Below are 25,463 nucleotides of genomic sequence, written 5' to 3'. Positions count from 1 at the left end.
AAATGACCAAAAAATATATTTAAATGTAATTTTAAAATGTACTTTAAATGTGTTTTCCAAATGTAGTTATCAAATATATTTTTCAATGTGTTACGAAGTGACAGAAACCCAGACGCTTGCGGATTAGAGGTGAGATGGTTTAATAGTAAACCCGAGCGACCAAAGCCAAAAATGGACAAAACACAAAAGAGTAGTCAGAGTTCAGGCCAAATGTCAAATCATGAGTCAGAATTACCAGCAGAAGTATCAAAAAGGGAAAGGCAAAAGACATAGTCAAAACACGAAGCAAAAAGGTCACAAACACTTTCAAACATATAATCACAGAGAGAGTAGATTCCGGAGAAACAATACCTCGCACTGACTGTTTCTAAAGCCCGGGCTTTTGTACTCTGAGCTACAACAAGACACAGGTAATAAAAATTAAAATTCTGGGGACTGTAAGCGCTGATAGGAGCGCAAGCTGGAGTCCAGATTCACATGATCTCCCAGCACATTCTGGGAGTTGGAGTCCAATTGAGGAGGCCAATGCGTGACACAATGAAAGAAAATGGTCACAAAAATGTTTTTGTTAAATATATACTAATATAATATACAAATAAATTCCCCTTATTTTTATCTGTTGTCATACATGTTTTTGAATGTGTTAACAAGGTTACATAATTAAATATACATGAATGAATGAACAATGCTGACTTTTTTTGCTTTGCATTGCATTTTGCATTAACCGTGTATATATGCAGTAAAACACTCATACAAAATGTATTTCAAATAAACAAGATATCAAATCATGACATCACAGAGTATCAGTACCTACAGCACTTGCCTTTGCCATGTTAAAGGTTAACATGCTAATTAAAATTAAAATACTGGAACACCAATTTGTTTCAAAAGGTGTCCCAACCTGTAAAATGCATTAGACAGTATTTTGGCTATTTTCATACATTTTAAAATGTATTTCCTAAATACATTTACACACACTTTATTTGTTATCTGGTGCATTTTTAGGTGTAATATTAGCTCATTATCAATATTTGGTCATTAAGGCAACATATTCTGAAACACATTTTAGTATTTGGAATGCATTTCAGTATAGTTTGCAATGTATTAAAAAATGTATTTCAAATATCTAAAAATGTCCATGTATTTTTTCCCCCTTATGAAGAAAGCATTCAAGCTGAGCTCCTATCATAACAGGGAGAAGGGAAAACAAAAGTAAAATGATAACAAAGTGTTTTTCATGTGAGAAAAATACAGTCACATCTCATTGGTCAAACTGGGCACGCGTTTTAATAAAAATATAAATAAAAGTTGACCAAAGTTTGCCCAGATATGATCCAGACATGAAACACACATTAATGCAAGGTGTAAACACTCTCCAAGTTGCAAAAATCAGCTTATTTTAAATGTATTGTTTTGTGGTGTCATGAAAAAAAAAACATTAAAAAATGGCTATTCAGTATTCAGTCTATAGCGGTTTAGCTCCACCCACTCACACTAAAGTTATAAGGAATGTTTCAGCTCAGACTGCTTCCTGAATGAGGTGCAATACAGGGTAGCCAATCATAACAGAGCTCATTTACATATACCAGACCCAAAAACAGCCTGTCTAATTTGAAAACGGTCATATAAAAAAATACATACATATATAAATGAATGTACATAAATAAAATAGAAAGATAATACAAAATATCTTTTGATAATGTGATGTTTATAGTGATAAAAATGTAAAACAGCATTGCTCTTGTTCACTTTATGAGAACTAGAACTTAAAAAGTCTAAAACATAATCAGTGCATAAACGAACCTGATTGTAACTTTAACAAAAGACATACGTGTGCTGTGACCTATGGAGCTAATTTTAAATAATAATGAACAAGTCTCTTATCTTCAATATTAGAATTTAAAATAAGATTGCTTACTCTTTGGCTTACAAGAATGATGAATCATTTCCTTCCTCCCACTCTCACCACCAGACTGAGGCTAGTAAGAGGCTGCAAATTTATTTTTGTGGTGAAACGTTTCGTTTACTTCTGGAATTTACAACACAGAGTTTATTTGCATTATTTACTTACAACACGTGTCTTCTAAAAGAAAAAAATAAATGTATAATTAGGCTCCAAAAGGGAGGATGAATCATTTCTTAGTTTTGTACAAAAGAAGAATGGCCATTCTGTTTGTCTCCATCTAGTGGTCAAGCTTGTGAAACAACACAATTTGTCTGGACAATTAAATGTTTGTCCTGAGTTTTTTGTAGAACCCCTCAAATGTAAAGAAAATGTTCTTTATTACCAAAATAGAACTAGATATATTCACAGTCTCTTCTTCAAAAAATAAAAAGCACTTTCTGCAAAATAGCAACGCACTGTACATACATAAACAACAGTATTACCCCCCCATCCCCCCCTCAACCTCACATGTAGTACATCACCCAGGACAATAAGTTTGCTTCTTCATGTTTGCACAAGGCTAATGTAATAGACCACAGACAGTGTCTCACTTGTCCACTGTGGACTGAGGGTGGACGTGTAGACTTGGGCCAGCCTAAGCTTGGTTAGAGCTGAGTGTGTGCTGTTCACACAGCCAACACTGAGAACTCAATCCATGGGCCCTGCACATGAGCCCTTAGTCGAGTCATAAGTGGACCCCTACAGGGCCAGCAAGGCTTGATGCTTGGGGAAGCTTATAGCTTCCTGTTAACATTGTGTAAACTGCATGTGGAGTCCCATGCATAGCTAAGGACAGTAGCAGCCGTCTTGAAGCTTGCAGTTTGACTGCACACTTGTAGATTTTTATTCACCTACAGTGCTGGAAATCATGGTATACTTGAGATTCCTTAACATTCTGACTGAGTGATGATTTAGACATGCAGTTTGCACAATGATATCAATGTTAAGCTACCATTTCTTCTAGTTAACACAGTGCAAAACCAAAGAAGCAAACTTATCAGGCATGACACATATCTTGGCTGATTAACAAAATTAGATTAGCCAAATCATTGCTAAAACCTAAATATCAGTGGATCTTTTTTTAAAATATTCTTTTCTCTTACAGAACACAAAGGCCTGGGTGACACTTGTGCGTCCTCTCCTGGTGATGAAGCAGTACAGGAGTGGATCAGCTAGGCAGTTTAACATGGCGAGAGCCACCCCAGCTTTATAAAGAAAGTAGAGCCAGGCAGGTGGACAGGTATCTACGTTCTCCAGACCTGCCCTCAGCACCATGGTGATGTGGACGGGGCCGAAGCAGAGGCAGAGGCTCAGCAGCACGCTGCCCAGCAGCCTAAAGACCCGTCTGCGTTCAGAAAGCCCTGTAGCCTGGTTTGTACGAACCTCCCTGCAGATCCTCCAGTAACAAAACATCACTACCACAGCAGGCAGGAGGAAGCCCACAAAGAAACTGACCACATATACCTTGATTTGCTTAGAGGAAATTGGGAAAACATCCAAGCAGATTTTGAATTGGTCATCATATATCTGATTTGGGTCAATGGAGATGGCATTGAACATGAGAGTAAAGGTCCACACTGCAACACTGACTGTAGCTGCAGTGCTGGGTTTTCGAAGGAAGGGAAAGCTGAGCGGGTAAACCACTGCAAAGTAGCGGTCAACAGAAATGCAGCTCAGGAGCAGAGCGCTACTATAGAAATTAGTGAAGAGGAAGAAGATGCACACAGTACATAATGTTTTTCCATGGTGCCAGTGATCTTTGAGTTCAAAGTCCATCCATATAGGCAAACCAGCAATGAAGAAGAAGTCTGAGAGTGCCAGGTTAAACAGGTAGACCCCCAGCTCATTTTCCTGTTTGATATGCTGATAGGACACGAACAGAGAGAACGCATTGCAAGGAATTCCTATCAGGATGATGATCAAATGGAGAATGAAGAAGTAGGTGTTCAGATTAAAGTCAGGATGGCAGTCAATATTTGTCAAATTTGTGGTGGAGTTTAAAGCAGCAGGTGTAGAATTCATCGTCCTCCAGCTGAATGGATGCAAAACGAAGGCAGACAGCATTCACATCATTTGCAAATTACAACAATAGGGCATATTTTGTTAGAAATCATCTAATCTAGTAATCACAGTTTTTAATGAAGGCTATATATATATATATATATATATATATATATATATATATATGGCCTTCACCAAACTGCCACATGGTAGATATCTTGTCTAAATCCTATAAAGACAAATAAATGATCATTTCCAAAAATGTAGGCACATATACAGCCAAACACTAACAGTAAAGGTGTCAACAGGGGTTCTTTGCCATAGAAGAACCACCTTTGGTGCCCCAATGGATATTTTTGAATGGATATTTCTTTTGTATGTGTGTGTGTAAAGAACCTCTTTAAAGTTTCTCCACACAATGTAAAGGTTCTTAAAAGGTTCTCTGTACCTAAAATCAGTACAGAAACTTTACACTATGTGACGATTATTAAAATCTTTAAAAGATTCTTCACACTCACAAATACTTTTTCCAATAGGTTTTTTTGGTAAATCAAAAGTGGTTCTTCTATGGCATCACAACCATCTCTGGAACTTTTTCAAAGTGTGCACACTGACTTTTACTAGTGTGCGTACAGATGCAGATCTCCTAGTAAGGACAATCACATGAGCATCAGATTCTGAGAACAGTTTATTGGAACCAAACTGCAGTCAGTTTGAAGGTGCAACTAGACTGACCAAATAAGAACATGGAGAGTTCATGTTGTTTATAGAGCTTAAAGACTCAATAATGAGAAAGGATATACAGTAAACTTACCATTCACACAGCCAGGCCTTGCACAGACTCTGTATTGTCAATCAGAAAAAAACAACAAAAGTCAAAAATGGAGTTAAAAAGTATTAAAGTATCTCAACATGTTCTTCCTAGCTTGTGGCTTGTCTTCTCTGAGCAAGAAATGAGTTTTACTTCCTTTGTGTGTGTGTGTGTTTTTTTTCTCTTCTGTTTCTAGCACAACCTCAAACCAGCAAGGGTGGGGAAAGAACACTTACTGCAAGTTTAACACGTCAGTGGATGGTTATGACTCCCCTCTTGCAACATTCTGCTGGCTGCTGTTCAGCACTGAGTGAGTAAATGTGATGATTTGGTCTGGTGGATGAAAGTGGAAGGAAAAGTATGTGTCTAACTCTTTTGATACTGTTACAAAACACTATATTTCTCTCTGTGACCCATTGCTGTGTTGTTCGACCCTGTGATCAATGGGCTGTTGGTTTGGACCGTGGGAACCTAGAGAACACATGTTTATGCATTGTGTCTTGTGTTTGCTCTGAAACTAATACTCTCTATCATTCCCCCACACAGGTATGAAATATCTGTAGAAAAGTGTGAGTATGATGTTGAAAGAAGCATTCTTCTTTGTGAAATCCTGTTTGACTGTCGTTTTAATAGTAAATTTACCAATTTTATGGTGCATTGCTAAACTGAAAGTCACTAGCTTTGCTCATTGACCTGGTGCTCTGACAAAAGCTAGAAGAGCAAAATAATCTACTCAGCCTCATTCTGAGGAGTTATAAGCTCATTTAACAAGGGGTTTCTATAAAGATTGTATGTTTTTTTCATTTTTCACAGTTCATACTATATGGAAACTACTGTTCTTTAGTAATTTTGTATTGAGCGATACTTATGGAGTGAGTAATGTTAAAAGACTAAGTAGCTCAGCTAAACAGTGCAAACATGCCTGTTTATTGTTAATCCTGTTGAGATGTATAGATTTGCTGCTCTAGTTCATGTTCAAAATGGGACTGATATAGAGTTAAATTGAGGTATATGGAGTTAAACAGCTTCAAGTGCCGAGTTAATTCGATACTATCGTTCTGTGTAAGTGGAAGTTGTGGGAAATATAGAGAAAGTATTAAAATTGTGCTACTTGTGACTGTGCTAAGCTAAAAGTGAATATGTATTGAGAGGACTAGTTGAGAGCTTCTATATTTAATTTGCATGTTCCTTTCCTTTTGAAAAGCTGTGAAGTGAACTACTTTGTTATGGTTGCCAAACATTTATGTTAGCTCAGCACATGAACAGTGTATGCGCTATAAAGGGAGTTTAATGTAATGAATCCTAATTCTACGCATAATATCAGATCACTTACAAAGTGATACAGTTGTGAACAGTATGCATTGTGTTTTGTGTTTGATCTAAAATTAATATTCTATCATTCCGTCTCTCAGGGGCATAGCATTTTAACATATAAAATTGTGATCCAAACTAGTTGAGCCAAATAATGACAAAGATATGAGTGAAAAAGAAAAGGGTCTGATTAGATTTTTTTGCTTGCCTAGACAATGATTACACAGAGGTACCCTGCTGAAAAAAAAGCACAAACTAGCACAGTTGATCTCCACTAAAACCAGAATATGCTGTTTTGGACACTGACCGTGCATGTGACCAACTAAAACAGCACCAGGCCAGCATAAACCAGTTTAGGCCAGCATGGAATTCATGCTGCTGTTGCTTTTCATCAGTTTAGCTGGTTTGCTGAATGGATAGTGAAGTTAATATTCCAGTGCTAACATAGTGGTCCAAGCTCAAGTTCCATTTTGAGTGAAATAACTTGTAGGGGAACATAAATCTCATTCAGGATCGAGACTCAGCAAGTTATTTCAGTGTTCACTATCTCGCAAATCTTTCTCGCAAATCTTCCTGGAACAACATACAGGTAAATGACCTAGACTCTTTCTCATGAAAACTTCTCAATGTGCCTCACCCTTTACACATGACTGTGGGGACAAGCATGTCTGTGGTGCCTGGAATTCTAGATAACTGATTTAAAGACTGATATTGCTACATTGATGACTGGTGTAATTGTTAAAATAACTTGTTTTATTTAGAAATATAAATAAATTGTAACCTTAACACGTTTATGAAGTGTAATATATATGTAAATGCTAGGGACACAAAAATGGATGTTTCTGTAGAATGACCCATGTTCATAATTATATTTAGTGATTTGGAAGCCATTTTAATGGAAGACATATTATTTGCCTTTATGATCCAGTTACGTATCGCTGTTACTTATTGGAACAAAACCTTGTATCTCCAAAATGGTAACTTTACAGGAGAAGGAAAAAACATACTTCTCTTTCGATGTAAGTCAAGGGAACCAGAATTTTCTCCAAGTCATTTTGGGCTTTTTCTTTCAGGCCATTCATAATGAAATTTGCAAACAAAGTAAAGGACAACAGGTATTTTCAAATTAGTTAAAAAACTGAAAAACATTGAAATGGACATATAAGATTTTCTTCCGATAGCAGCGATATGTTTCTTATGAAAATAGATAAAAAATAGATAATAGAATTCTGTCAGTGATTATGACTGTCAATATGAAAATATAATAGAAGTAAAAGTACAGGTAGAGCAGGCCTTCTACAATTGTGTGTTTAGGAAAGACTGGAGTGAGAAGTACTGTATATTGCTTATGTGAAGAATCTTTTAAACATTTTAGGAACCTTTACATAATGTAAACCTTTACATGTAATGTGAACCTTTATGTGGAGCATATATAATATGTAACACAAGGGGTGGAGCCAGCCACTGCAGACATTTTCACTGTGTTAGGCTAATAACAAAATAATATACTTAAGTTTGTACTTGTCAAGCAGTAAGTAGTAAAGCAGTAAGTAGTAAATAGTACAAAAGTAAAAACAAATAATAATTATAGATGTCTCCCATGAAATACCCTGAAACCACATTTATTAATATATGAGTGCCAGTCATCATGCAGATAGATAATATTCATATCATTTAGTAGATCAGCTAAAACTTTATATGGTACAGCAAAAGTTAAAACATATATTTTCTTGTTTTAAAGTTGTTTTAGCATTTTATTTTTTTTTACTCTTGGCATTTTTATTTTTTATTTCAAAAAAGGAAAAAGCTGCTATGTCTGTTGTACCTCCTCATTTGAATGTTTCCTTCTTCCGTGAGAATAACGCAGATGCTGATTCTTCTAGACAACAATGCTGAAATTTCTTCTGCACAATAGGAGCATGCAGCCACATCAGCACTTTCTTCTGAGTCGTCAGCTGTGCTCTAAGCCAGGGGTCAGCAGCTTTGGAGGACTTTAGTCCAGCTCAGTTGGGAGATTTCCTGCTCAAACTTTCTGTTGTATTTTAGGAAAAGTTGACCTACCTGAGCTATTTTCATATGCAAATCAGGTGCTAATCTATACCCAATGTGGTCATGTTTATGTGGTTCATGTAAAAAGTAAACAACCTAACTGGAGGTTGTGACAAGGTTGGTGTAGTTTTTTAGCTGTCCTGTTAACATCTATTAACTTTAGCCTGTGCAAATGTAGCACAAAAATGTAGATTAACCCCTTATATGACCAGGGTCTGTCAGTGGGCCCAGAATTTCATTACACACTCCTATAAGCTAAGAATAGCTCAACCAGTTTGCAATAATGTTCTTGTACTGAATAATAAGTGTTCATGTGTAATAAGACTGTTTTACAGGGTTAACTGTGCATGTTTAAAATGATTTAACTAGCATTGATTTAACTTTATTATACAGTGTGCTTTGATTACTTTTACCATTGATGGACTTTTCACTTCTCGACAATAATGGAAACAGTGCTGATGTCACAACTTGGATAATTTGATGTACTTGACTAGACAAATAGATAGATTTATTGATGTCAGCATGATAAATTAGTTTTGCGCCAAATTAAGGACACAGAAAATTTTATAAACAGAACAAGTACATCTAAAGATATGCAGAAACAAAAAGCTTCTGAAAAAAAGGTTGAAAAAAGCAAAGAAGCTGTCTTACTGCTGAGAGGTTTCATTCTTAGAAATGTTGACAACGGCATCATAGAAATGAGATTTTCATTCCTTCAGTCCAAAAATAAGGAATTTTTTAAAGAGGAGATTTAAAAAAAAAGCACTACTTACACTACTTAAAAAATATGTTACAATAAATGAAATAATGTGTGTCACAGTCAAACCTATAAAATAAACCTATGTAAATAATTTGACTTGCTGTTAGGCAGTAGAGGATGAGGAGGTGGAGGAAGATTTCATCATGGAAGTGACTTTGCTGAATTGATTCACACAGTTTGTATAAATCCTTTTTATCTCCGTCTTGGCACTCTCGCTCATCAAGCAGTAAACAACTGGGTCTGCCACACTGTTAATTGTTGTGGTTGCAACAAACACCATGTAGTAGTCTCTGAGTTGTCTGGCAGTGCTGCAGTTCTCAGGCTCCAACAGGCCCCTGAGGAACATGACGACCTGGAAAGGGGCGAAAGACACCATGTAGACGAGGAGGAGAAGCAGGAGCAGGTTGCGGATCTTCCTGCGCTCGCTGGCCACGGTGGAAACGCTTGCATGGAGAGACATAATTATCTGCTGGAAACAGAAGGCCATCAGCAGCAGAGGGACGAGAAATCCCAGCACCACTCGAATTATAGCCATGTGAGCATGATGTATAGTCATGGATTGCTTTACATCACACAGTCGAGCAGGTGAGAAATGCTGCAGGTCTCCCGTGTACGCCAGAAGGCCAGCGTGCAAAGAGATCTCAACCAGCCATACTAAGATACTCACGAAAACTGCTGTTTGCACCTTGTGTGCTGTGTCAAAGTACAGAGGAAAGACCACAGCAAGGTACCGGTCCATGGAGATACAGCTCAGCAGGCCCGAACCCACATAGAAGCTGTTGTACATGATCACATTGATGAGGCTGCAGAGGGTGTCGTCCACTGGATGCTTCATAGCTAGCATGATCCATACAGGCAGGCTGATGGTGTAGAGCAGATCAGATATGGACAGGTTGACCAAATACACTGCCAGACTATTCCCGCGCCGCATTAGCACCCAGGCTACATACAAGGACAAACAGTTACCAGGAAGTCCAAGGATAAAAAACAAAGAGTAGGCAGTAGGATACATGTAGGCATCCACTGTGTCATTAAATGTACATTGAGAATTAGTCTTGTTCATGGATTCATTCAAGGCCATTTTGGCTGTAAAGGATCTTTTATCTAAAGAAGTCTTTTACCTACTGTCGCCAGTGGGATGGTGTCCTGTGAGAAGGTGTTGCTGCTATGAAAATGCTGCAAATGCAAATTAAATAATTTTTGCAAATAAATGCAAATAAATTAATGATGAGTTATAGTCAGCACAGTTCACTTTCTAGGAAAACCTTTTCCCTGTCTGGTCTTAGGGAAGATACTGTAACTTGATTCTTTTAAGTTATTGCAAGTATATGGTTCTTCAGCTTATCTCTCTAGCGGAACTGTTATTGAAACAGTCTTTTGGGGTCAATCTACTTTGCAACTTTAGATGGAATTACTCTGGGAACACAAAAAACATGTGCAAGCACTTCTACTTGCTCACAAGGGAGAGTATCATGCTGTCTGTACATGAGGTCCTTGTTCAATGAAGTCAAAGGAGCACCCCACTTTTATTAGGAAGAGCATATGCTTTTCTCCCCCACTTTATATGAATGAAAAATGGATTGAACTAATTTGATAAACCCTAAAACCTGACACAGATAACACACAAAACCTGGACTGTATGCTGTGAACATCTGAAGAGCCTGAGTGTCTACAGAACAACAAAGTGAGGAGATGCATGTTTGGTGATACAAACTGCAGGAACTGAGAAAATTATAATGGTGCATTAAAAATAGTGTATATTTTTGATCTCATACAAGAGTTATAATCCGTTAGAAATGTTTTCAGCATGAACAGTTTCAATACCTTGCAGTCACCAGCAGAGTAAAGATACCAACATGCTATCTAGCAGTGCACTTTTGGTAGTTACAGTTGCAAAACTTTGGAAAAATGCAAAATGTTGAACACCACTCATCAAACTACATGTTTTGTTTATTTTTTAAGTGAGAATAAAACATCCTCTGCAGAAAACACACAGTTTTAAAAATATTAATGCTCATTTATTGTTTATTTGCTGTTTGAATTTAACATACTGGGGGAAAAAACACAGTTGCCCCTGCAAACGGTACATTTTATAATGGAAAATGGCACATTTTAAAAGTTGCATTTCATGTTTTTCCAATATGTTAAAATCAGAAAAAAACTAAATGAAAATAAAAAATAAATAAAAATAAAATAATAGAAATTGTGCACTAAAATTCACCGAAAGTGCTAGATTTTAGTTTATTCTTTACAAAGGATGTGTACTTCCTCTAATTTTCAGTTTGAAAATCAACAAAACATAATTTTGTAATAGTCAACTAGCCAATGTTTACCTTACATTGTGATTTTTATTGTGAATATCATAAATGTGAAAGCTGTTAGTAATCAGTACCTCAAGCAGAAGTACACTGTATTGGTCTGTTAATGCATGTTGTCAGAACTCTGCTCCACTGTTTTCTACAGAAAATCAGATGCCTGTGCCAGTGGTAACAGTCTGTATCTGAGGCCTGCTTAGCCCCAGCCTTGTTCCTCTATTTGTAGCTTCCTCAGAGCTTAGCTAAAAATAGCGTCTGTCAGCATGTGGCTGCTCTCTGTCACACTGACGTGACCTCCCCTTTGTGAAACTTGAGGGGTACGAGGATATGCTGCTCCAGCAGAGGGAGCATTAGATCGTTTGTTACAGACGATGCAGAGACTAAACATTTTCTTTGCGGTTTTTAGGTATGAGGCCCTTAAAAACAACCTAATTCAGCCATTCCTCACACATCATTGTACATCTATTTATCATCTGCACTGCACTTTAGTGCTGCTTTTTCTGCACTGGTCATTCTCTTTTTCACAATTCTGTTACAGCTGTACTGCATTGGGTGCTTTATTTACTGAAACATTATTGAAACTGTACCTCATCCATGGATTACTGCTACTGTAACACATTTTAACTGTAGTGCCAACTATAACAATAACTGTAACATTAACACTTTACATATATGAGCATATAACACTTTTTACAAAGGAGGTGTTAGTTCTGGGTAGTAAACCCAGAATCATTATTCACCAAATTCATTTTTTTATTTTAAAACAATATTCTCTTTTACATTTACAGATAAAATAAACACATTTATTTAATATTGGGGTGAAAATAGCTTTACTTTAGTGAACCTTTTGGTGGATCTGTGCTTTTCTGATGACACTTTCACATGTAGTCATGTGTATTTATGAGAAATGAATCTTTTTACCCACTTCCATGTTAGTCTTTTATATTTAGTTAATGGTTTTGGGTTCAGCAGCTGGACGGCTTTGTTGTTGTGAAAATATAATTTCAGTGGATTATCTTACAGCTGTGTTCCCTGAATAAAGGTACTGAGATGTACCCTTGAGGGCGCAACCCGAGTGACAAGAGGGGACCTGCCACAGTTTCATACCTTTATTTCTGATGCAGTGAAGTAGGCACTAGTAAGTAAGTAAGAAATAATTTTTTAAGGTAGCTAATTTCACTCAGGTTGTTATTTCATCAGAGAGATTATAAAGGAGGGGAAGACATTTCAGTTGTTAAAAAATAAATGGCAAAGGTTGTAACACTCAACAAGTCCACCCTTCAATAAAAAAACATCAGTTGGCTTGCTAGTAAAGCCACTATCAGGAAAAAGTGAGAAAAAAGTGCACAAACTTTCCTAAAAGGACTTCTGTAGCACTGATGTTGTAATACATAATGACAGTACCTCTGACAGTAATGCACAAAGTGTTCAAGGCTTGATGCTAAACAGCAAGACTATTAGAAGCTACAGGGACTGCAGAGTAGGGTAATTGTTTATATAGCTCACAAATATCCCTCCACATGCTTGTCCAACCCACACAAGTCATTATGACAAACATTTTTGTGTCAGAGAGCTCTGGTGTGTATATTTCTAGAGCTGTATTATCTCTACCAGGAAAATTTCTTTCTGGATCCATTTTATATCCATATATAGTAATGTACATATGCTATAGCTCTGGTCCTACAGTACGACTGGTTTGATTTGATCAGTCCTTTGGACATAGGTTGACACAACTGAGCGCTGCAGGGCAGTGACCACAGATCCAACCGAGCTTCTTCTCCGCTTATAGATTTCGCTGACTTTCCTCCTGAAGTAGTGGCCTGTGCATACGTACAGCAATGGGTTAAGGCAGCTGTTCAGGAATGCTAAGTAGGTGGAAAACTGGGATCCGATGTCTAAGGCGTGGTACCACCTCATCATGTCCAAGACGTGGAGATCACAAAGCGTATCCAGGAAGGTTATAATGTGGAACGGACCCCAACAAAGGAGGAACAGCAGGGTCACGGCACAAACCAACACCGTGGCTTTCCGGTCATTTCTATCCTGTATGTCCACATTTTGCCTTCTTTTGTGCAAGGCTCGCACAATATTACAGCTACAGAAGACAATAGCCAGAAGAGGCAGGGCAAAGCCCAGCAGGTTCAGCTGGAGGCTGTGGGCCACCTTCAAGGACTCTAAAGGGTAGATGATAATGCAGGCTGCATGCTCAAAGGCTGGGGAATTCTGCACTGTCCGGTAAGTCGCAGTGGGTATGCCCATGGCCAGTCCAAACACCCAGAGACAAAAGCAAACAGCTTTGGCGTTACGTCTCCTTCTCAACCATCTGGCTTTCATTGTCAGCACCAGAGCAAGATAGCGGTCCACGTTCACCATCACCAGCATGTAAATGCTAGTGTACATGTTGACAATGATGGAGAGGTTGACCACCTTACATAGAAACTCTCCATAAGACCAGTAGAAGTAATTGAGGATGTTCATGGCCCAGAATGGCAGACCAGCCAACAGGATAAGGTCAGCAAGAGCAAGGTTGCCCAGGTAAATCTCAGGTATAGTCCAGTGGCTCCTCTGTAGGAAGAACACTAATAAAACAAAAGCATTGCCTAAAATCCCAGTTAAGCACAGGATAAAGATGTATGGTGGTACGATGGCATAAACAAGATACCAGTCTGATGAGTTGAATGTCATAGAAAGTGAAGGAGAATCTGTGGTATTTTGGAGTTGGAATGATGCCGCAGATACAGGCTTCACTTCATCCATCTTTTGGAGATACAAGGAGGACATCATTAAACAGTTACATAACATGTTATTAAGCTCTAGTACATTCCAGAGCTGTTACTATGTGAAGCTCTCACTAAAGTTTCATTTTGGATGCTAACTAACTTCATATATCTTATACTGTTAAATATATCCTTTGAAAATAAAATACTGAAGTCCCTACAACATTCACCAACACTTTCTTAGTGGCCACGCTCAACACAATCAAATTCATCTGCAGTTTTATGCTAGGCCATTTTTTCCTACAAAGTATGAAAAAAAAAACCCATGAAACTGACTCACCTTGCAAGTAAGCTGTACTCTAGACCTCTGGAAAGCCTTAACTGCTTATAATAAAATCACTGCCTAAGGGTATTGTGCTGTATTTCCCAGATTCCACCCGTCGAAAAGCCGCTTCTGAGTGAACGAGCAGAGTAGAGGCGCAGAGTGAGCAGCTATGTGTACAGAGCTGGATTCCCTCACTCCCACAAGTGCTATCTTGTTTATAGTTCAGGCATTGGAGGCAACCCTCTCCATCAAATGAGGCACAAGACATAATGAAAGTTGTAAGTGGGTACATGAACGATATGTGAGTAGTACAAGAAAAACTGTGGGCCTACACAATTCTGAGCATTGTCAATCAGAGCAAACTATATAACATATGTTTCACACAGATCCACATGACAAATGAAAGCATTGTTGGAATTCTTTATTCCACTCACACAATGATGAAGTTAAACAATAGTTTATAGCTGTTTAACAGCAGTATGAGAAAAAAGAGCATGGTTGATAAATGACGTGGTAACAGTAGAGAGTTAAACAGTCTTCTCCTACGTGATCTCACTGAATGCAAGCAAGAAATGCACTTCAAAAGAACAAAAAAAAAGCATATGCAGACATATATATATATATAATATATATAATGTAATAGATTATACATACACTTTACATTACAAAATAGTACATTGGATTAAGATTGCAAAGCAGGCAGTAATCAAATGTATAACAACTTTGGCTGTGACTGACTGTTTTGGATACTAAATTACTTACGTGACTTGCTTGATCAGATAAAAAAAATCAAGTGCTATTCATGAGATATTGCAGTTGCAGTTACTTTTTTGAGGATTACTATTTTAATTAAATGACATTTTTAATTACTCTGTATTAATAAATCAGTCTGCTCACTTATTATTTACTGTGTGTGCCCATAAACTACATTGTAGTCGTTTCACTATGACAGACAACAGTAATAATGTGATTTTGGGAGAAAAAGGAAGGATGTAGAGATAATAGGGCCACTGCAACAACAGACCAAACTTTGAACAGACCAAGTGAAGCAATCAGTATCTGACCACTGGGTGTAAAAAAACAACTTAGAAGGTACAGGGAAAAAATATCAGACAAAAAGTAATCAGTACTCCAAAAGTAATCAGAATAAATTGAATTATTTCACATTGAAGTCAAATAAATTGTGATCAGTACATTACATTTCCAAAGTAGTTTATCTGCCTGAATATAAGCTCACAAGGATAGTTGCATGAACAGAAAACAAAGAAGTCAGGCCTGTTTCCTCATAGACATCTGAAGTTTCATTGTCTTCCTCTGTTCAGCATCATGCCTCATTTTAGGATCTCTTGGTCTAAGTTAGTTTTCTCTATGAGACAAAGTCACTTTGAAAAATTGCTGTTATTGCACCCCGTGGTAAACCAAAAGTTTCAAAGCCAAGTTTTGTTGTATGTACATTTTTCCCCTAAATATTGCTAGAAGTAACATCAGAACATTGGTGGCCTCACCAAAGTACCCTAACAAACTGATGGCTAACATGGTAGATTTGGCAGCATTGGGCTACATCTTGATTTGCTGGCGTTCTTATGTAAAAGTGTTTAAGTTTAATGGCAGACTTTGGCTAGCTTTACAACATAACAACATAATTTTTAGGCAACTTAACATTCACCTGAAGCAGTTCAAAAACAAAAAGTTAGCCATTTCATTCACTTACTCCACTGGTTAGCCAAATAAGCAGCTTCTGTTTTTGATACAGCACATTTATCAATATAAATATAAAGTCATCTGCGAGGTATTATTTATAATTCAAAAAGGTTTCCGAAAAAGTTGGGACACTATGCAAAATCTACATAAAAACAATACAATGATCTGCAAATAATTTCAACCCTATATTTAATTGAAAATAGCTCAAAGACAACATATCAATTACTGAAACTGGGAAATTGTATTATTGTTATTTTTTAATATGTGTCAGTTTTTAATTTGATGTCAGGAACATGTTTCAAAAAATTGGTATGGGCCAACAAAAGACTGTTAAAGGTGTGTAATGCTAAATTAACACCTGCTGGTACGTCTCACAAATAATTAGGTTAATTGGCAACATGTCAGTAACATGATTGAATATAAAAAAGAGCATCCCAGAAAGAATGAGTCTTTCAGAAGTAAAGATGGGGTTTACCACTCTGTTAAATACTGCATGGACAAATACTAAAATAATTGAATTTCTCAATATAAAATGGCAAAGAACCTGGGGGGGGTCATCATTACTTAACATCATTAAAAGATTCAGAGAATCCAGAGGGAAAAGGGGCAAGGCCAAAAAACAATATTGGCTGGCCATGATCTGATAGCTTGTATCAAGCAAGAATAAGAAAAGTTTTACTTTCAAAGTTACAATAATTGGTCTGCACAGTTCCCAAACACTTACAACAGAGTGTTGATAAAAAAGAGTTCCTCTTTTATGTCCTTGTCCACTGGTCTATTGAATCAGTGGTTTGAAAGTATGAAGTTCAACGTGATGCCTTATTGGTAATTTGCTTGGCTGTTTCACGAAATGTCTACCACCCACAAAGTCAAGCTGTTTGCAACTGTCACAGTTGACTTTCAAATGAATTGCAAGATGCTTTATATTATGGAAGTAAAGCGCAATTCAGTTTAATGTAGGTTTCAAGCAGTTCATGTAAAGCCAGCATTACTTCCATGCAGGGTCATTTCACTGTGCAGGACTGTTATCCGGCTTGTATAAGATATGTAGCATTAGATATATTTTGACTGGTATGACCTTATATTTCAGATGACCCAGTGACAATGTACACTGGACAAAAATGTTTTTGTTTACCATATAAATGTTCAAAAATGACATTCATTTTTCTCAAATAGAAAAAAATGCTTAGACTTTGAGTCTGGTCTTGGAGAACCCCATGTCCTGCACATTTTTTTCTGTTACACACCCACTTAAATTCAGAAAGCTCTTCTAAATAGCTAAATAGTTGAATATGTAGTGAGAGCAAGGATAATGTGCAAGGCAGGGGGTACTCCTACACCATTACAACAAATCCACTGGTAATTGCAAACACATAACAGCAGAGGGCACTGTGGAATTACTCCAGCAAACATCATTAGCTCACACTCTGGTGGACTCTGTGTATCTCATGCTTGAGTTGATTTTGTAAGCAGAAGAGATACCTCGACCCCCACAGTTCATAATCTCGACAAGAATTCCTTTAGCCCTTTGCCTAAAGTGCTTTCCTACTATCACGTATAGGAAGGGATTGAGAGAACTGTTGCTATAACCAAGGTAGGTAGATAGCTGGGTGCCTATGTCCAGACAATTTATCCAGGGACAGCCAGAGATAACATTAAAATAATAAAGGGTGTCCAGGAACATAAAAATTTGAAAAGGCATCCAGCAGAGGATGAAAACGAAAAGGACGACAAGCACCAGGACTGCAGCCTTTCTCTCCGTATTTACAGCCGAACACCTCCTCACCTGTTTGTTCCCAAGTACTGCAATGATGTGGTAACTGCAGTAGCACACCAGTGGCACAGGAATAAGGAAGCCCACCACATTGACCGTCATGTTGAAGCGCAGCCTCCAGCCGTCGTGAGGGTAAGCCAGGTAGCATGCCTCTGCCTCAAGATCAGGGAAAAACTGCACTGAGCGAAAGAGCAAGGCAGGAAGACTGAGCAAGAATCCTGCAAGCCAGATCACCATGCAAATGGCCTTGGCCTGGGTGGAGCCTCTTCGCCTGCCCATGGACATGGGCCTGGCCAGCACTAGGTAACGATCCAGGCTGACCAGCGTAAGAAACAGCACACTGCAGTAGTAATTCATACCGATGATCAAGTTGACCAGCTGGCACATGGGCTTCCCAAATGACCAGTTGAACTTGTGAACGACAGTTGTGACCCAGAAAGGGAGGCAGCACACCATGAGAAAATCAGCAGCAGCCAGGTTCCCCAGATAGATATCTGCCACCGAGCATGGCCCCATCTGGATACAGAACACACAAAGGACGAAGGCATTGCCAAGCACACCCAGAATGCAGATGACAGACATGTAGGCTGGCTGTATAGAGTAGACCCACTCCCAGGCCTCGGTGTGGTTACACTCCAGCAGCTCCAGGGATGGCTCTGTAGTGCTGTTCAAAATCATCACAAATGCTATTCCAGGGAACAGATATGTGTCAAACCTAACTAACTGCACAACTTTGTTGAAAAGCTGAAAAATAATGTTATAAAAGAAATTCTACTATACGTATGTTGAAACAATATAGCTCTCTAACGTGAGTCAGATCCAGCCCAAAACCTGACAGGAAGATAAAGGAGACTGAGGCTCCTTCTTTTTATCAGAGGGAGGACAAAGACTGCATTTGGTTGCTAATGTAGCTCAGGAACTCTTTAAATAAACTATGCTGTGATGAATATCAAATGGAGGCAACAGATGGCTGATCTTATCTGCCTGACTTCACACTGGAATAACTGCTCACCTCTCAGTGCCATGTGTGGCTTTTACCAGTGGCATTATGAACGGGCCGTGACCCTGATTGAGAAGCGGCTTAGATAATGGATGGATGGATTATGAACGGGTGTTTTGCTGATAAGTCAAGTGTCACATGACTTTATTTTGTCTCAGTTTAGAGAACACCCTGTTTTTTTCTTAGAATTCAGTATTCAGATATTGTTTTTTTAGCAGACCATGTAATAATAGCAGGCATCCATAATTGACTCACAGACTGACTCACTGACTCCCCATAGATGCCCTTACGTCAGAGGTAAAAAGGACATTTTGCAGCGAGCTTTGCACCATTTTGAACAGGTATCGGCACTACTGTTTCTATGATATGACTGCAATAATCTCAAATGCCATAAAATGAATGGCTGTTGCCCCCATTCACTTGAACATACATAACTAGTTATATGGAAATGTCACAACCAAGAGTGCTGATTATATATATAATATCTGTTATAAAGCAAGTGCTTCATTTCACAATACAAACATCATTCCATGAGTCAAACGTGGTGGTGTTAGTGGGGTGCTGTAGGGGTGCTTTGCTGCCTCTGGACCTGGGCAAATTGTTAAATTGTTATTATTAAACAAACCATTAATTCTGTTCTGTATCAGAGAATTCTTAAGGAAAGTGGCTGCAGCAAGACAATAAACGAAGAACATAAAAGCAAATCTACATCTCACTGACTTGAAATGAAGAGAAGAAATGAAGCATTGGAGTGGACCTGATAAAGTCCAGGCTTAAGCCCAATAAAGATGCCGTGTCAGGGCCTCTAGCACGGAATGTTTGAAAACTACACATATGTCTGAATTAAAGCTGTTTGGCAAAGATGAGTGGGCACAATATCCTCCACTATGAAGGCTAATATCAAGTCATGCTGTATGACATGGTGGTTTCAGATATTGCCGCTAAAGTTCATGAAACAAGTTTCATTTCAAGGGGGCAATTGCTTTTTCATGTGCCTGAATCACGTGCTGGATTTCTTTAAAAAAAACTCCTTATTTAAAAGAAACAATCATTTAAATGTGTCTTGTATTTAATGAGGTTCTCTTTATTTAATATTACATTTAGTTCAAAGATCCAAAAGCATTAACTGTGACAAATACGCAGTAAAGAGAAAATGAGGAAGGAGCAAATACTTTTGTTTAATGGCACCGCAGACTTTCAGACATTCATGCTTTGTATACAGTGCCGGCACATAAACTTCATAACCAGGGGCTGAGATTCCACTGACGTTGCTAGGCCATAACTGCTTTTTTAGTTACTAATAAAAGACTGAAATTAGTGATTTATGGAAAAAGGAGTTTTTATTGAAAGCAAAAGAAACAGATTACAAGTTGTTTTCAGGCTTTCAGTACCCACCCACACACAATGGTAAAGTCTCGTTTACTGCCAAGCCTGGAACTTGTGGTCACATGGGGGTGTGCTACTCACCACCGTCTGCTTTGACAGCATGTCTCGCCAGACAGCAGGCTTTGGGAAAACGCATGATTTAAGAGGCTGTTATTCACAAGCCACAGCAAAAGAACCTGGTTTGTGTCACAATAGGAAAGAGTGTGACACGTTCAACATCTCCAGTTCAATCTGGGTGGAGTATGAATATTTTCTTAAAATTTCTGGAAAATCATTTCAGTGTCTTGGAGTGAATAAACATAATTTTCCTGTTTACACAGGGCACTTAGAAACAGCCTCAAACACCAGCCCGATTTCACAACTGTAGACCACATTAGGTGCTCTCACCAACATAATCTGACAATATTTACAGTTCAATTTTGTTCTCTTGGGCCCTGATAACCAGTGATGGTAACTGGAAAATCACACTTTGCTTTGACAAAAAGCTTTGTGTGTCTTTTTCATCTGTATCATTACATCACATCCCATTTAGTACATAGTGAAAGAAATCAAAAATCACACATTATGTAATTTATTTACCAAACATACATACTACGTACAATACTGACATACAAAGTGATATTTATGTCTTAGTGATAATTACATTGAGTTGTTGTTATCTTGTCAGTATAATAATTCTGAGTATTTGGAATATAATCTAATACATAATTTTGTGTGAAAGATGAAGAACCTTTTTTTCTTTATTCTGTCTTTATTCCTCACAAAATGCTTCAAAACATATTCATTGTGACTGAATATCACTTATCGAGAGCAGGACTCAAACTAATGCATTTAGTTTTTACTAAATCATTTTCAAAGTATTTGGAGAAGATTCTTTTTTATATACAAGCAACCTTTTTGTTATAAATGAAAACATGAACTTTGTTCCAGCACCAACAGTTTGTAAATAATTCACCTGAAAGTGGAGTAAGTGAAAATGTTACAACTTATCATAAAAATTAGGGTTATTTTTACCAAGTGGAGGGGCTTGTTGTAACAATCACAAAAGCCTGCTAAATCAATGCAAAACACTATTCTATGTCATTTGAACTGGACAAGCTTTTTACATTTAAAACATAATATTTTTCATGCTCATAAATATGATTAGTGAAAAGAAGCTGTGCTGAAAACATTCATTTGTGAACACAAAGTAGGAGACCTAATATTAGCACAACACAATTGATACATATTTTATTTACCTGATATCTATAGTGTATTTTGGATTTGACTTTTGTGTAGTACTATAGGGGATGTGGCCTTCTCACATTGTTTACTTAGGAGTCTGAGTTGAAACACTGCACTAAAACTAACTCCACCATGTGGAGGCTGTTTTTAAGCTTGGCTGGATCTCAGTATCAGTATTTCAGTATCAGTACTGTACTGTAGTGCAGATTAGCTCCAATAGCACGTCCTTGATGTGACCATTCTTCATGCAAAGGTCTTTAGAGTTGATGACAGATGTGATCTTGTAGAACCACTCAGTTTTGTCCCTTGGTGGGTCATTTGCTCCAGGAGTTCCTTCACTTTCTTTCGGAAGTTCTTACCAACTATCACATAGAGAATAGGATTAAGCACACTGTTGCTTAGGGCTAAGTAAGTGAATATCTGGTTACAGATATCCAGGCCCGTTTGCAGCGTGCATCCACTCAGTACGTGGAATCGCACCAAGAGGTCTAGAACAGTCACCAGATGGAAAGGAACCCAGCAGAGCAGAAAAGCCAGAAGAACGACCAGCACTAGCACTGTGGCTTTCCTTTCTGTATTTACTGCATTGAACCTGTCCATTACCTGCCTCTGAAGGGCCTGTATGATCTTCCAGGTGCAGTAGGATATGATGGACACTGGGATGATGAAGCCCAGCAGAATGAGCAAAATATCACAAGCCACTTCCACCCCATAGCTAGGGTAATTCAATATGCAGGCTGTTACATTGAATTCTTGAACATAATCTACAGTCCTGAAGTTGAGAGTGGGGATGCTGAGGAGAACTCCCAAGCTCCACATGGCTAAGCAGCTGAGCTTTGCGTACCAGGGCCGCCTCATCCTGCCATGGGACATGGCATGCACCAGTGCCACGAAGCGATCTACGCTTACCAGCACCAAGAAGTAGATGCTGCAGTACATGTTCATTTTGATTCCTGTGTTAACCAGGCGACACATCAGGGAACCGAACTGCCACTCAAAGCCGTTGGCCACATTAATGGCCCAGAAAGGCAGACAGCACATCAGGAGGAGGTCAGCTGCAGCCAGGTTACCAAGGTATATCTCTGCCACAGTGCAGGCCTTCTTATGAAGGCAAAACACCAACAGGACAAAGACATTTCCCACAATTCCAAGCACACAGATGACAAACATGTACACGGGTTGCATGGTGTACAGCCAGTCCCATGCCTCAGAATCATTGCACTGGCTGTTATTTGTAACATTGGTGGGGAAAATTGATGGTGTGGTTGCTGGTGCTTCTGTCTCCATTTGTCTGCCAAGAGATGAAAGGAGAGAAGAGTTATTAGTTTCCTTTCCCCTCTTGAGCGTCTTTAGAAACACCCTCTTATCATATCATATTTTACAGTTCTTACCACAATGCTTGGGCAATTTTCCAGCTCTTAAGAGTAATCCAAGCTGCCTCTTCAGAGGAAATTGTTAATGAAGAGGAAGATGCAGGAGGAAGGAAGTGGAGGGGTGCCAAGTTACATATATATACAGCAGAGCAGTTAATATCTGGCCTCTTAACCTTTTCAAAGCATACAGATAGCATCTTCTGACAAATGTGGTTATGGTGAGACTTTTAGTTGACACTTGAAAATGACTAAGAGCTTCCAGTGTGTTCAAGCTTCCAATAACTCAGCCAGTTTGCTTTGTCTTACTGAATAATGAGCCTAAGGTGGTAAAGAGACTGGAATCTTAAGGGATTGACCCATTCATGTCCAAAAGATACATTTTAGCAAAATAAGAGAAAGAGCCACAGATCACAGACACATTTCTCATTTGTTTTATTTTTTAATAAGATAATTCTCATAGTTTTTAATAAAATTTGGTGTTTCTATTGTTTTGCTAAAAATCAGATTGAAAGACTGAATTTAATATGAACATAATACTTAATAGCCATATGGTTGCTTTTGAAAAATCTTTCCAGATTTGTGGCAAGGAGAATTTGAGAGACAATAAAGACCAATGAGTTAATATTTTGTAAAATGTAATATTGCACTATAATATTAATAATAGAGCATCAGTCTGACTACTAATCATCACTGTCAGAGCAAAACCTTGCATCTCCAAAATGGTGTAAAAAAAAGGAAAAAAGAACTTTCAAACTTTGAATTGAAGTTAATGAGACGATGGTTATATTTCAAGAAAATTTACAGAATTTCTATTGGTTTGTGATACATTATGGAATCACATTCAAATAAAAAGACTGAAATTAATTGGATGACTGGGCCTGCATTGGCTCACAGAGCAGTTCCAAACATGGCTTAGCCTTGCAACAAAAAGAGCTTTAACCCCTTAAATGGCAGTGGGTCTAAAGCTTTATTACACACTTCTATAATCTAAGAAAAGACCAGCAAGTTTGTACTGAAGTTGTCCCTGTAGTTACTGAATAATAAGCCTTATAAAATTGATTTTAAGGGGTTAGGTTTAACAGTCAATCAAGAACCCCTTTCAGTAACAAGCTCATACAATAGAAATGTGTATTTGTCTTCTATGGTCTGTAGGTAAAGCTATTCAGCAGAGCTTGCATGCACTCATCAAAAGGATTTACTCTGTGTTTGTTAAGGTATATATTTTTGTGCCTCCACTCCTGAGACACCCCTAGGACTACGTTTCAATCCCCAAGTTAAGAACCAGAACCAGTGCTTTAGAGTATGTTAAACAATTTTGTATAAGTTTGTGAACTTTCCTTTGCCACTTTTTGAGAGAATGTTTTGCTGTTCAGACAGTACAGACTCACATGTTATTATAAAACAGCTCATACTGTCTTTCAAAGGCAATGTGCTATGCATGTGTTTTTTCAGATGGTTTCAATTTCTTTCTTACATATTTTCACAAACCTGGAGCACACTGCCCTAGAAAAGTCTGGCTGAACTGTTAAATTCAATGCAAGGTTGTTAAGCTGTTCAGGCACTATATGGTAAAACATCTGAAACATCGTCCACCATATCAGCCTTTTGTTCTTATCAAAGGGTATAAATATCTGTAGATAATGTTCACAAATCTACAAAATACCTACATACACAATACTAAAAGCAGGATTACAGGGACATCATTTAATATTTCTTGATATTATTTTTATGTTGGAACCACCAAATCATCTTCACAATGCATTTGGGTAACACTTGAAGTGTGTAGGGAATAACCTCTGAATATAGAAGTGTTCATATTCATTTCAAACTAATATACCTACAGTAAAACTCTGAAGAGACACTATTGTGTAGTGAATGTTTTTCTACCAAGAGTATAAGACTTGTCAAAGCTGTACGTACCTTGTTTTGAAAGAGACCTCTTCGAAAATAAATCCAGATGTGCTACTTTTCCCCCTCCGGATGTCCTGCCACTTTCCTTTGCGTTCTCTAATGGGCTCACCGCGTGGCCTGACTGCTTTAAAACATGGTGAGCTGGACCTCTGAGTGATGTCACTGCAAAATGAGGCAATGTCTTCCCTCCTCTTCTCTTCTCTTTCCTCACCCTTTTTTTCAGAATTCATAGTTTACATGTTTAAAGAAGGGAAAAAAGAGTCTTTCTCTCCCTCAAATGACAAACAAATACAGAGTAATTGTGTCTCCCTTGACAGATGAAGTATGCAAAGGCTGAGGTCAGTATTTTGAAGTCTTGACCCTTTCAAAGTGTATTTAGATATCCACACATGGCCCAGCTCTAGTTCACACAAATTGTAGTGGGATGTAAAAAAAAGAATGTAGAGACTTTAAATGGCAGAATCTCTTGATTTCTGCAAATTAGTAACTGAGAAAGTCACAAGCGTGAAGATTAACATTCTTTCTCTTGTCCCTTCCTTAGAAATGAGATTGCTGACGGTAACTTTTATTGGCTTATTTTTTAAAACAGGAATGGAAGCAACATCCCTTAGCATGCAAAGAATGTAAAACATGTGAAATCTGTGGTAAAGCAAGATCAATTATATCATAATGATATAATGTAGAACACGACCAATGTGCTTCAGTGCCACACTAGGAGATGATTTAGAACAATGTGCTTGTAATGGCAATCTGATACAACACTCAACACTGTGCTCTTGGTTTTATTGATTTATCTTTTGCAAATTGCCTCCTAGTGAGATCTGCTTACAGTAAGAAAATGCTTTTTATGCCATTATTGC

At 38.0% G+C, this 25,463-nt stretch overlaps 4 protein-coding genes across 4 annotated transcripts; all 4 read right to left on the bottom strand.

Moving 5' to 3' along the window:
- Positions 1-123: 123 nt before the first annotated feature.
- Positions 124-4,919, bottom strand: LOC108423440 (psychosine receptor-like). Its single transcript, XM_017690733.2, has 2 exons — positions 4,761-4,919; positions 124-3,977 (listed from the first exon to the last, which is right to left on the bottom strand). The coding sequence occupies exon 2, from the start codon at positions 3,965-3,967 to the stop codon at positions 3,005-3,007; it is 963 nt and encodes a 320-aa protein (XP_017546222.1). The 5' UTR covers positions 3,968-3,977; positions 4,761-4,919; the 3' UTR covers positions 124-3,004.
- A 3,744-nt stretch (positions 4,920-8,663) lies between these two features.
- Positions 8,664-18,387, bottom strand: LOC108423416. Its single transcript, XM_017690711.2, has 3 exons — positions 17,362-18,387; positions 12,877-13,949; positions 8,664-9,974 (listed from the first exon to the last, which is right to left on the bottom strand). Exons 1-3 carry the CDS (start codon positions 18,385-18,387, stop codon positions 8,981-8,983), a joined length of 3,093 nt encoding a protein of 1,030 aa, XP_017546200.2. The 3' UTR covers positions 8,664-8,980.
- LOC108423441 (B1 bradykinin receptor-like) lies at positions 10,911-17,807 on the bottom strand. The gene is made up of 3 exons (XM_017690734.2): positions 17,722-17,807; positions 14,250-14,363; positions 10,911-13,949 (listed from the first exon to the last, which is right to left on the bottom strand). Exon 3 carries the CDS (start codon positions 13,947-13,949, stop codon positions 12,873-12,875), a length of 1,077 nt encoding a protein of 358 aa, XP_017546223.1. The 5' UTR covers positions 14,250-14,363; positions 17,722-17,807; the 3' UTR covers positions 10,911-12,872.
- Positions 18,388-20,030: 1,643 nt separating the features above from the next.
- On the bottom strand, positions 20,031-24,710 carry LOC108423548 (B2 bradykinin receptor). The gene is made up of 2 exons (XM_017690940.2): positions 24,613-24,710; positions 20,031-22,610 (listed from the first exon to the last, which is right to left on the bottom strand). Exon 2 carries the CDS (start codon positions 22,604-22,606, stop codon positions 21,563-21,565), a length of 1,044 nt encoding a protein of 347 aa, XP_017546429.1. The 5' UTR covers positions 22,607-22,610; positions 24,613-24,710; the 3' UTR covers positions 20,031-21,562.
- Between the last annotated feature and the right edge of the window lie 753 nt (positions 24,711-25,463).

This window comes from Pygocentrus nattereri, chromosome 10 (genome assembly GCF_015220715.1).
Source record: "Pygocentrus nattereri isolate fPygNat1 chromosome 10, fPygNat1.pri, whole genome shotgun sequence".
NCBI classification, from domain to species: domain Eukaryota; kingdom Metazoa; phylum Chordata; class Actinopteri; order Characiformes; family Serrasalmidae; genus Pygocentrus; species Pygocentrus nattereri.
This window is presented reverse-complemented; position numbering and strand designations above follow the sequence as displayed.